Source organism: Callithrix jacchus, chromosome 7, assembly GCF_049354715.1.
Source record: "Callithrix jacchus isolate 240 chromosome 7, calJac240_pri, whole genome shotgun sequence".
Taxonomy (NCBI): Eukaryota; Metazoa; Chordata; class Mammalia; order Primates; family Cebidae; genus Callithrix; species Callithrix jacchus.
Genome location: NC_133508.1, coordinates 81,394,185 through 81,407,084, shown reverse-complemented (window position 1 = coordinate 81,407,084; position 12,900 = coordinate 81,394,185). Strand labels below are relative to the sequence as shown.

Sequence of the window (12,900 nt, the reverse complement as noted above, 5' to 3'; positions counted from 1 at the left end):
TCCTGGATCTAGTCAGGCCTGAAATATGTATTTCTTCTCTCTGGGTTTTTCCAGTTAAGTGAGCCAATGATTTTCCTTTTTCTGAGTCCAACATGAGTTGGTTTTCTGTAATTCACAACTGAGAGGTGTTGACTAGTAAAGTGTCACTGGAGAGCACGGGATGGAGGAGCAGCTAGAGCAGAAGCCCAGTGGACATTACCTCTGAGCTCATCTGAGAGCTACAAGGAACCGTCTGGGACAGGAATCATGGCCCTGGGTGGTGTGAATGCCAAGGACATCATGAGCCCAAGATGCCACTGAGACCCCAGAAGCACACTAGAACAGCACTCACCTGCTTACAGCTGATAAGAAGATGCCAATGGACTTGAGAAGCTTTTCTAAACAACAGCCAGTCATATAGCTGTATGACAAGTTAAAGAGTAAGTTTCAGGGTGGTTTTTCACATAGAAGCCAGATCCCATGGCTGATCTCTGGTACCCTCCAGGGCCCAGAGTGGCCAAGTAGCTGAACTATGCCCCTTTACCCTGAGAGGGGCCACCAGCTGAAGGGGAAGTGGCAATACACACAGGGTTGGGGGGAAGGGGTGCTGGCTGTTCACTGTTCTCCAGGAAGCTCCTCTGTGGTACTTCAGCCACCTTGGCTCTGACAGGCTCTCTAGGGAACAAGGAGGCTCTGATGAATTCAAGGTCTCTGGAGAAGCTGGACGTCAACATCCCAAACCTCTCTAAGCTGTGCCCACTGCATCCTTGGTCTCAGCACAGTTCATGACTTTGTGTCTCATTCTTAGATTTCCCTAAAAAGAACCAGCTTCATCATTAATTCTCAATTTTGTACTTATTCAAAGTTTTACACTGGAGGTCACTATCCTTATGAAGAATTGGCTTCCTAATAAGAATAATAGGAGATGGTGGAAAAATTAAACCCTGATTTAAAACAACCTCAGTATTTAATGTTATTTTTTAATGTGAGTCTTTGCAAAAAGCCTCATTATAATAAAGCACCCAAAGCACGCATCAGCTTAGATACAAGGTATGAAATCAAGTCACAACAGAAAAGGAACCAGTCAACAATTACTAGGCTCATAACACATCAGAGGCTCTTAGAACACTTAAGAAATTAGCTGAAATTATTGCAGCTCATGGAGGATGACTGAGAGCCTCCAAGGCTGATAAAGGCTAATGTAATGGGTTGGAGGTAATGGTGCTTTGTTTGGGCGGGGTGTGTGTGAAGCAAATTATCTCTGCTGCACCCTGGTTCCCAGGATGCCAATAGAAGTAGAGACAGATTGGCTCATTAGGAAAGGCTCTTTACTGCAAAAATAGTGTTTGCTCTGGAGCCAGGCTGCCCTGCCTGTTGCCACCATAGCTGGGGCCAGGCATCAGCCCACATGGTGGTCTTTTTATTCCTACATTGTCCCCACCCTGCTCCCTCAACCCCTGCCCCTGTTCCTGCCTCAGTGCATTCTCTGCTTTTTCTTCAGTTTCCCGCTAGGCTGACCAACTTTTATCACGTTCTGTTTCCTTTGTCCTGGGCTAGTCTTTCTTTCTTTTTTTTTTTTTTAGAGAGGGGGTCACTCTGTTGCCCAAGTGGGAGCACAGTAGTGCAAGCACAGCTCACTGTAGCTTTGAACTCGTGGCCTCAAGTGATCCTCCTGTCTCAATATCCTGAGTAGCTGGGACTACAGGTACGTGGCACCATGTCCAGCTATTTTTTTCCTGTATTTTTTGTAGAGACAGGGTCTCACTATGTTGCCCAGGCTGGGTTTAAACTCCTGGATTCAAGCAATCCTCCTGCCTTCCAAAGTGTTGGGATTATAGGCATAAGCCACTGTACCAGCTTTGTTTTTTTCTTCCTTTTCATGGAGAATGGAGTTTTGCTACGTTGCCCATGCTGGTTTTGAACTCCTGGGCTCAAGTGATCTGCCTCCCCTAAGTGTTGAGACTACAGGCGTGAGCCACCACACCCGGCTAGTCTTGTTTTCATCGTCATTCACTATAAATATTTCCAGGAATTAGTTCCAGTACACATTGTGTGAGTCCTGGATCTAAGAACATGGGATAAAGGAGCAACGTTGGGGCCACACGGTCAGCAGTAGCTAACAAGTACCAGCTCCTGTTGTGTGCTGGGTACTGTGCTTACTGCTTTGCTTGCACTGTCTCATGTAATCCTCACCACGGCCCTCCAGTGGGTGCTATTAGTATTTCCATTTACTTCCTGAGTAACATGAGGTAACAATCTCAGGTCAATAACTTGTCCAAGGTCCCACAGTAAACTGCTGGAACCGAGATTTGAACCTAGGCAGTCTGATTCAGATTCTAACTCTTACTGTTAGGGCTTCTGGCTTGTAGACAAATGGAGGGAGGGGGCTTTGCAGATGAACTCCCTGTGTGATGTTGCAGGTGGAGCTGTGGTCTGCACTGTCCACTGAGTAGGAGACATGATGGTGTATAGGCTTTCGGGCAGATATACAAAGTTCTAACCTTATATCCACCATTTGCTAATAAATTAATCAACCTTTTCAAGGCTCATCTTTCTTATTTATAAAATGGAATAATACCAGTTACCTATTAGGCTGTGTGTTAGGCCCAAATGAGATAATATTTGTACAGTATATATCTCAGTGCCTAGAACATAAAAAGACTCAATAGTCTGGGCGAGGTGGCTCACACCTGTAATCCCAGCACCTTGGGAGGCTGAGGAAGGTGAATCATTTGAGGCCAGGAGTTCAAGACCAGCCTGGCCAACATGGTGTAACTCCATCTCTACTAAAAATATAAAAATTAGTTGGGCATGGTGGTGCACACCTGTAACCCCAGCTACTCCGGAGGCTGAGGCATGAGAATTGCTTGAACCCAGGAAGCAGACATTGCAGTGAGCCAAGACTGCACCACTGCACTTCAATCTGGGCATCAGAGCAAGACTCTCAAAAAAAAAAAAAAAAAAGACTTGGCCAGGCATGGTGGCTCACACCTATAATCCCAGCACTTTGGGAAGCTGAGGAAGGTGGATCACCTGAGGTCAAGAGTTCAAGACCAACCTGGCCAACAAGGTGAAATCCCATCTCTACCAAAAAAGTACAAAAATTAGCTGGGCGTGATAGTGGGCACCTGTAATCCCAGCTACTCAGGGGACTGAGGCAGGAGAATCGCTTCAACCCGGAGGCGGAGGTTGCAGTGAATAGAGATCATGCCATTGCACTCCAGCCTGGGTGACAGAGGGAGACTCCATCTCAAAAAAAAAAAAAAAAAAAAAAAATACATGGCCGGGCGCTGTGGCTCATGCCTATAATCCCAGCACTTTGGGAGGCCGAGGCAGGTGGATCACGAGGTCAAGAGATCAAGACTATCCTGGTCAACAAGGTGAAACCCCGTCTCCACTAAAAATACAAAAATTAGCTGGTGGTACACGCCTGTAGTCCCAGCTACTCGGGAGGCTGAGGCAGGAGAATTGCTTGAACCCAGGAGGCGGAGGTTGTGGTGAGCCGAGATCGTGCCATTGCACTCCAGTCTGGGTAACAACAGCGAAACTCCATCTCAAAAAAAAAAAAAAAAAAAATACACAAAAAAACCCTCAATAAATGGTAACTAACAATTTTATCATTTAATATATAAATCCTTAGTTTTACTCATCTATTCTGAAAGTTCAAGGTTGAAGAATGGGTTTAGGCTTATGTGGGACTATGTGGTAGTCAATTTTGCAAAAAATAATGATGCTATGAGCTATATTGTTTTATTCCAAAATCTGCCAGAACTGGAGGGCTGAGTAGAAGTGGATTTGCTAATTCAAAACACTGTATCAATTCAGGCAGTCTATTTTCTCTGTTGTATGACTGGGAGATTATGAATAATTCTGGTTGTAGAATACTGAATCTACAACTGTTTATTAAAAGCATGGTTCATTGCAAATATCTTACCAATAATTGCAGAATAAAAATGAAAAAAAGAAGAAAAATAAGAAAATAAAAGCGTGGTTCATTCATTTAGTAAGCACTGACTGAGTACCCACTAAAGTAAGGCACTATGATTGGCACTTGAGAAATGAAGAATGATGTAATGCCTAATGTAATACATGCAATGACCAAGTAAGAAAAGCAGCGGGCTGAACACAGAATGCTCAGACACACTGCTGTTTAAGTGGGGGACTGGGGTGGGAGAGATCCTGCAATAGCAACTGAGAAACAGTGGGAGAAGGTAGAAGAGAGGACAGTTAAAGAAGAGGCTGTGGGGGCTGGGCACCGAGGCTCATGCCTGTAATCCCAGCACTTTGGGAGGCCGAGGAGGGCGGATCACGAGGTCAAGAGATCAAGACCCGCCGGGCATGGTGGCTCACGCCTGTAATCCAAGCACTTTGGACGCCAAGGCAGGCGGATCACCTGAGGTCGGGAGTTCAAGACCAGCCTGACCAACATGGTGAAACCCTGTCTTTAAAAAAAAAAAAAAAAAAAAAAAAGAGATCAAGACTGTCCTGGCCAATATAGTGAAACCCTGTCTCTACTAAAAATACAAAAATTATGTGGGCATGGTGGCGCACGCCTGTAGTCCCAGCTACTTGGGAGGCTGAGGCAGGAGAATTGCTTGAGTCTGGGAGGCAGAGGTTGCAGTGGGCAGAGATGGTGCCACTGCACTCCAGCCTGGTGACAGACTCTGTCTCAAAAAAAAAAAAGAAGAAGAGGCAGTGGTTAAGCAAGGCCAGAATTAGGGTGAGGTGAGGAAGTTACTTGCTTGGGATGTGAAATTTAAAAGGGCACCAAAAAACTCAGTTATCAAATAATATTTCAATGTACTATTTAAAATAATCAAATTAATATTAAAAAGTCCATGATGGCCCAGGCATGGTAGCTCACAACTTTAATCCCAGCACTTTGGAAGGTCAAGGTGGGAGGGTTGCTTCAGCCCAGGAGTTTGAGACCAGCCTGGGAAACAGCAACAGCAAGATCCTGTCTCTGCATAAAATATAATAAAATTAGCCAGGGGTATGGTGGTGTATGCCTGTAGTCCCAGCCACTCGGGAGGTTGAGGTGGAAGGATGGTCTGAGCCTGGGAGGTTGAGGCTGCAGTGAGTTGTGACGGCACCACTGCTTCAGCCTGGGTGACAGAGTGAGAGTGAGACTCTGTCTCAAGCAACAACAAATATCCATGAGATGAATAAAACATCACAGTGTTCAATAGACAGATCTGACCCTGCACCTGTGCGACCCTGCCTTACTCATCTCACCCTGTGACCAAATGGAAAATATTGTCCAGTAACTGTACAATGAAAATATTGTACAGTTAGTGTCATGAGTTGTGGGGATAGGAGCCATTGTAGGCTCCTATCACAACTAGGCTGCAATGTTTCTCAAAGCATAACCTGTGGACCACTGGCACTAAAGCCACACAGGGTACTTGTTAGAAATAAGGGTCCTCAATCTACTAAAGCAGAACCTTGGGGGTAGGGGTGAATAGGTAACTGGCAATCTGCATTTTAAACTTCTTTTATGCACAATAATATCTGAGAACAGAGTGGGTGTGGTGGCTCACACCTGTAGTCCCAGCACTTTAGGAGGCTGAGGTGGGAAGATCGCGTGAGGCCAGGAGTTTGAGAACAACTTGGGCAACACAGCAAGACCCCATGTCTACAAAAATTTTAAAAACAGAAAAATTAGCTGGGTGTGGTGGTGCATACCTATAGTCCTAGAAGTTTGGGAGGCTGAGGTGAGAGGATCCCTTGAGTCTAGGAGTTTTGGGCTGCAGTGAGCTATGATTGCACGGCTGTACTTCAGCCTGGGCAACAGAGCAAGACCCTGTCTCAAAAAATAAAAGTAAAAAAATCTAAGAACATTTGGGTAAACCTACAGATGTATTCCATGGTTATTCTCTTTGGCCTGTGTTACAAGCCTGAGTCTGAAAAATAATTTTATCAATAACTTAAATGTAAGGAAAAGAGCTGTGTTTACTTAAACCTTTAATTCTGCCCAGCTGTAGATGCTGGGTCATTCATTCCTTTACCCAGCAAACATGTGCCATGCACTGTGCTACATGTAAGTAGAACAGATGCAGTTCCTGCCTTCAGAGATCTTACAATCCAGTTGGGGGAAAGAGATATTAAGCAGGTAATAACAATAATATGTAACAACTATTAAGACAGAGGAAGTCTATGAGCATATATAAAAAGGGAACCTAAGCCAGTCTGGAGCTCAGAAATGGGCTTCCTGAGAAAGTGATGTTTAAACTGAGACCTGAATAATAGAGCAGGAGTTGGTCAAATAAGGAGGGGGTTTATTTATGTATTTTTATAGAGATAAGGTCTTGTTCTGTTGCCCAGGATGGAGCACAGTGTTGTGATCATTGCTCACTGCAGCTTCAAACTCCAAGGCCTAAACTATCTTCCCACCTCAGCCTCCCAAGTAGCTGGGATTATAGGTGTAAGCCACTGAGCATGGCTCAAGGAGAGGGTTTAGAGAAGGTGAGAGGGTTCAGGCAAGGAGAGAAATATACAGTAAAGGGGTCCGAGATGAATCTGTAGAGAGCCATGGGCATACAGAGCAGGAATATCCTCATATCCATGTGTATATTGAACTATCACCTTGATGGTGACCAAATCTGTCTTCAGCCTTGACCTGCCTCCAGGGATCCTGGACATGATAATGGGCACCTGACATCTCAAACTCAACATGTCCCAAACCAAACTTATTTACCCCCAAACTTACTCTTTTTCTTATGTTCTCTTCCGCATAATGGCATCCTGTTCCCCTAGTTTACTAAGCCAGACATGTGAGACTCATCTTGTGGCATATGAGTGAAGATGGATATATGGGTATGGAATAGTTGGATATATAGGTAGGGAACTCAGATTCAAGAGAGAAATTTGGGCAGGGATACTTATTTGTTTTTTGTTTTGTTTTTCACTCTTATTGCCCAGGCTGCAGTGCAATGGCATGATCTCAGCTCATCACAACCTCTGCCTCCCGGGTTCAAGTGATTCTCCTGCTTTAGCCTCCTGAGTAGCTGAGATTACAGGCATGCGCCACCACGCCCAGCTAATTTTGTATTTTTAGTAGAGATGGGGTTTCTCCATGTTGGTCAGGCTGGGCTTGAACTCCAGACCTCAGGCGATCTTCCCGCCTCGGCCTCCCAAAGTGCTGGAATCATAGGTGTGAGCCACTGCGCCTGGCCAGGGATACTTATTTGAAAGCCCTCATACAAGAGTGGTGTTGAATCTTGACAATGGATTAGTCTCTCAGGAAGAATCTGAGAGTGAGCAGAGAAGAGGGACAAGGATGGAATCCCAAGGAACAGCATTTAAGGGGTGGCTGAAGAAGAGCAGGAAATGCACAGAAACCAAGATAATCGGTATCACAGAAATCAGGACTGTTCTAAGAAGTGGGAAAGGTGATTGACAAATCCCACTGAGAGGTCCTATATAAGGACTGAGGATGTAGTCCCTGGGTTTTGCAACTGGAAAAACATGGGTAACCTTAGACCTGCATCAGTAGAGGGGGAGGCACTGAAGTCACGTGGCAGTAAGAGGGGAAAAGGGAGGAGAGGAAGTGAAGAAAGGGAGACTCAACAACCTTTATTTAAAAAAAAATTTTTTTTTTTTAATTTTCTGAGACGGAGTCTCTCTCTGGCCCAGGCTGGAGTGCAATGGCGTGATCTTGGCTCACTGCAACCTCCGCCTCCCGAGTTCAGGTGATTCTCCTGCCTCAACCTCCTGAGTAACTGGGATTACAGGTGCCTGCCACCATGCCCAGCTTATTTTTGTATTTTTAGTAGAGATGGGGTTTCACCATCTTGGCCAGGCTGGTCTCAAATTCCCGACCTCAGGTGATCTACCCACCATGGCCCCCCAAAGTGCTGGGATTATAGGTGTGAGCCACTGCATCAGGCCCCTCAACAATCTTTTCAAGAAGCTTCACTGGGGCGCACACCTGTAATCCCAGCATTTTGAAGTCAGGAGTTTGAGACCAGCCTGGCCAACATGGTGAAACCCCATCTCTACTAAAAATGCAAAAGTTAGCTGGGCATGGTGGTTCATGCCTGTAGTCTCAGATACTTGGGAGGCTGAGACAGGAGAATAGCTTGAACCCAGGAGGCAGAGCTTGTGGTGAGCTGAGATTGTGCCATTGCATTCCAGCCTGGGCCACAGAGAAAGACTGTCTTAAAAAAATAATTAAAAAAAAAAAAAGGCCAGGCGTAGTGGCTCATGCCTGTAATCCAAGCACTTTGGAGGCCAAGGCAGGCAGATCACCTGAGGTCGGGAGTTCAAGACCAGCCTGATCAACATGGTTAAACCCCATCTTAAAAAAAAATAAGAAGAAGAAGAAGTTTCACCATGAAAGGCAGAAACTGGGATTGGGTGGAATAAATTTGAGACAGGGATTCAATTTTATCTTTTAAAGTAGAAGAGATTTCAGCATATATAAATGCTGAAAAACACTGGTAATGAGGTAAAGGTTAAAGCTATAGGAGAGAAAGAATAAGGAGATAGGAAGAGGTTCAAGTGTAGAACAAATAGAGGATTAGCCCTAGACGAAGGTATACCTCCTTCAACTCTGATGGGAGCAAGAGGTTAGGGGTGAGAAAGAAGATACTATAATAGGTTGGGAAGATGGGAAGCTGAGAGAGTGCTTGACTCTAAGGATTTTTTATCATTTTTTTTTTTAATCACCAGATGTCCTGTTCTAAAATATTAGAATCAAGAGAAAACTCTTTCAACAATCTCCTTTCCTTTTCATTTTTGAAGATTGCCTAATTTTTTTTTTCTGTTCAGCAAAGGATACGTGATTCTAAGCCAGGTGGTCAAGCGTATCAGGAACAAACTGGCTCCCTGGGAAAACTCCTGCTCCAGTTCAGGGGCAGTCTTGCCTTGGTTGGTTTCAATGAACTTGTCGAGGATGTGACTCCTCGAAACTTTGCCAGCGTTGTCCCACTCTTGTAAAAAACTTAAGAGCCTGCTAATTGCTGCCTGCTCCTTTATAGAAGTCATGATCAATCAGTCCTGGAGCTGGCTACAGAGGGAGGGAAAACAGACAGGTTACCAGAATGTTTAGAATCATGCAACTCTATTGTTTTACTAGCAATCAACTGGAGGCAGGGTGGGGCTCTATCACACACGTGGGTGTAGTTATGTGCAAAATATACTCTGGGACTAGTCACCTGCTGCTTGAACAGGGAGGCTCTAGCTGGAGTGTAATGGGATTAATAATATCAAAGTGCTAAATGTCTGCTCTTTAAGAACTAAAATTTCTGTCGGGTGCAGTGGCTCACGCCTGTAATCCCAGCACTTTGGGAGGCCAGGGTGGGCAAATCATGAGGTCAGGAGTTTGAGACCAGCCTGGCCAGCATGGTGAAACCCCATCTCTACTAAAAATACAAAAAATTAGCTGGACGTAGTGGTGGGTGCCTGTAATCCCAGCTACTTGGGAGGCTGAGGCAGGAGAATCACTTGGGCCTGGGAGGTGGAGGTTGCAGTGAGCTGAGATCACGCCTCTGCACTCCAGCCTTGGCTACAGAACAAGACTTCATCTCAAAAAAAAAAAAAAAAAAAAAACTAAGCTAAAATTTTAGCCCTTTGGCTTCTCTCCTGATGCCAGCAACTAAAAGACCACAGCATCCAGTTGAGATAAAAGTGCTTGCTAAGGACAGGCGTGGTGGCTCACGCCTGTAATTCCAGCACTTTGGTAGGTCCAGGCAGACGGATCCCCTGAGGTAAGGAGTTTGAAACCAGCCTGGCCAGTGTGATGAAACACCCTGTCTCTAATAAAAATACAAAAAATTGGACCAGGTGCAGTGGCTCACGCCTGTAATCCCAGCACTTTTCGAGGCCAAGGCGGGTGGATCAGGAGGTCAGTAGTTGGAGACCAGCCTGGCCCACATAATGAAACCCCATGTCTACTAAAAATACAAAAAGTAGCTGGGTGTGATAGCACATGCCTGTAATCCTTTTACTGAGATAGGAGAATTGCTTGAAATGGGGAGGTGGATGTTGCAGTGAGCTGAGATCATGCCGCTGCACTCCAGCCTGCGTGACAGAGCAAGACTCTGTCTCAAAAAAACAAAACAAACAAACAAAAAAACCCAAAAAACCAAAAACAATTTTGTGGTTGCCTGTAATCCCAGCTACTCAGGAGGCGGAGGCAGGAGAAATCTCTCGAACCTGGGACGCGCGGGTTGCAGTCGGCCAAGATCATCCAGCCTGGGAACAGAGCAAGACACTGTCTCATACAAAAAACTAAAAAACAAAACCTAGACCTCTTTCGTGGCTTACTTCATATAGGGTCAGAGGCTTGAGGTCTTGAGAGACGTGGCCTCCCTCTTATGCCAATCACCTAAGTTAAAGTGCTCCTTAACCTTGTACCTTGGGCTTTTATACTAACTCTTAAAAACAACTTAAAAAAAAGTTAGTGGGAAGAAAAAGTTCCCATTCCATAGTTGGATTAATGGGCTGTGGTTTGTAGGAGTCTGTGTCCTTGGGAGAGTTTTCAGTGGGGGAGGGAAGGTTTAAGATAAACCCGTTTTCCAAAAATAGTTGTGATTGAAAGTGTTATTATCCATAACAAATGTTAGTGCTGATGGGAGAGAGGCATGTGCGATTCTTTTGTCTAACAGACAAGTGAAAGTCATATTTCACATTATCATGGGGTTTTCTGTGATTTACAGAATATTTGTGAAACATTACTTGCAGGGGCCATGATTGATATGGAGAGAACAGCTTGTGTGTAGGAGAGATGTGTATTTCACGAAGACTGTTCAACATGAAATTTACAGTCCCATAAAGTGCTTCTACATCTTCGCCAGAGATCTAGTTAAAAGGACTTTACAGTCTGAAACATCCTAAAATTGATTCTAAATTAACGTTTCCTCACATGTATTTGAGATATTGATGGGGCCCAGCTATCAGAATTTTATTAGGAAGCAATAATCTGAGGCATGCGGAGACAGACATACATACACACCAACCTCTACTGCTTCCCAGAGGACATGGAGTGTGTGCTTCCAGAAGGGCATCCACACTGCCTCCAGGATGGAGACAACCATGAAATCTAGCTGGCCTTAAGAACCAGGTGAATGACTGTGGACCAACCTAAACACAAAAATGACCAAACCCCCTCATGGGATCAAGCATCAATCACTGTGAATGTCATTGCAGTCGTAAGTCTGAGAATAACTTAGGGAGGCTGTGGCTGCCTTCAACAGCCAAACTAACATCAAGAAAATGGGGGTGAATGGCTATTCTAGACCCCAGGGAGGTGGGGTTGAGACACCACCACTAGCTTTATCAGGCAGGAAAGCGCCCTGGGCCCCTGCCCTGCCTTGAATGGGCCCTTTCTGGTATCAAAACTCAATGTGCTATTAGAGACGCATCTAGCAATTCCAGGACACCAAGGGCACTCCACATTACGGCTCCTTGATGTTTCCTTGGACCTCAGTCTCCCCTGTCTTCTTTGGAGACAGGAAAAGAAACATCAACAAATGGCAGCTTTACAAGTCACTGTGATGCAGCTGTAAATCTTACACATATGGTGAAGGCCCAGAGTGTGGCTCTGTATAAGGTACAGCGGGAGACGCAGAGATGAATATGGTGCTGCAGGGCCCCAGAAAAGCTCCTCATCTTGGGAGAGTGGAAGAACATGAGATTTGGAGTCAGACTGGGTTCAAAGCTCAGTTCCGCCACTTGCTATTTTGAAAAATAGCAAATAGTAATAGCACCTGCCTCACCCCTTGCTGCCCCCTAGTCTCTCCTCAGAGAGAAGGTCCTTTTAAACTCTTTTGGCTATTTCTTCTGCTGTTTACCTCTGTATTTCCAAGTAACAAGCTTATACTACTTGTTATGGGCTGAAATGTGTTTCCCCCAAATTCCTGTGTTGAAGTCCTAACCACCTCGGTATGAAGTACCTCGGGATGTGGTTGTAATTGCAGATATGGTCTTTAAAGAGGAAATTAGGTTTAAATTGTGTCATTAGGGTGGGCCCTTATCCTATATGACTGGTGTCCTTATAAGAAGAGGTGATTAGGATACAGACACACACACAGAGAAAACCAGGTGAAGATACAGGGAAAACATGGCCATCTGCAAGCCAAGGAGAGAGGCCTCAGAGGAAATCAACCCTGTGACATCTTGATCTCAGCCTTCCAGCCTCCAGAACTGAGATGATGAATTTCTGTCATGTAGGTTAGCTAGTCTATAATACTTTGTTATGGCAGCTCTAGCAAACTAATGCATGGCTATCATTGGATGCATCAACTTTAGGCAATCTTTGTGTGTTTATCATTCTGGCAGTTAAGGAATTAGGTCTTCATTTTTTTTTTTTTTCTGAGATGAGGTCTTACTAAGTTGCCCAGCCTGGAGTTGCAGTTGCTACTCACAGGGATGATCATAGCACACTGCAGCCTCAAACTCCTAGCCTCTAGCAGTCTTCCTGCCTCAGCCTCCTGAGTAGCTGGGGCTAAAGGTGCATGCCATCTTGCTCAGCGGAGGAATCAGTTTTATTGTACCACTCTGGCTCCCATTTTTTCTCTCTCTATCCTCACAACATAATTTCCCATAATTTATAGTTAAATCAAGTGTTTACATTATTATTATTTTTTTAGAGATGGGGTCTCACTCTGTCACCTAGGCTAGAGTGCAGTGGCATGATCTCAGCTCACTGCAGCCTCTGCCTCCCAGGTTCCAGCGATTCTTCTGCCTCAGCTTCCCAAGTAGATGGGATTACAGGCATGTGCCACCATACCTGGATAATTTTTGTATTTTTAGTACAGATGGGGTTTTGCTCTTTTGGCCAGGCTGGTCTCGAACTCCTGAGCTGAAGTGATCTGCCCTCCTCAGCCTCCCAAAGTGCTGGGATTACAGGCATGAGCCACCGCGCCCGGCATGTTTACATGATTGATCAAATAAATAAACTCTTCACTCAAGTAGCAA

General features: G+C 45.0%; 1 protein-coding gene across 9 annotated transcripts in view; it reads right to left on the bottom strand.

Annotated features, from left to right (window-relative positions):
• Window positions 1-12,900, bottom strand: part of ARMH1 (armadillo like helical domain containing 1) — a 53,637-nt gene that overhangs the window by 28,333 nt on the left and 12,404 nt on the right. For 7 of the 9 annotated variants that reach the window (XR_013519993.1, XM_035251210.3, XM_035251211.3 and 4 more), the window contains exons 2-3: window positions 8,762-8,989; window positions 332-400 (exon numbers count right to left, since the gene is read on the bottom strand). Coding sequence is in view for 8 of the 9 variants with exons in the window: in XM_035251210.3 (XP_035107101.1) it covers window positions 332-400; window positions 8,762-8,967 (275 nt within the window). In the remaining variant the exon portion in view is untranslated. Of the gene's footprint in view, window positions 1-331; window positions 401-8,761; window positions 8,990-10,137; window positions 10,177-12,900 lie in introns of all 9 variants that reach the window. The other 2 variants (XM_035251214.3, XM_035251213.3) reach the window with 1 other exon arrangement.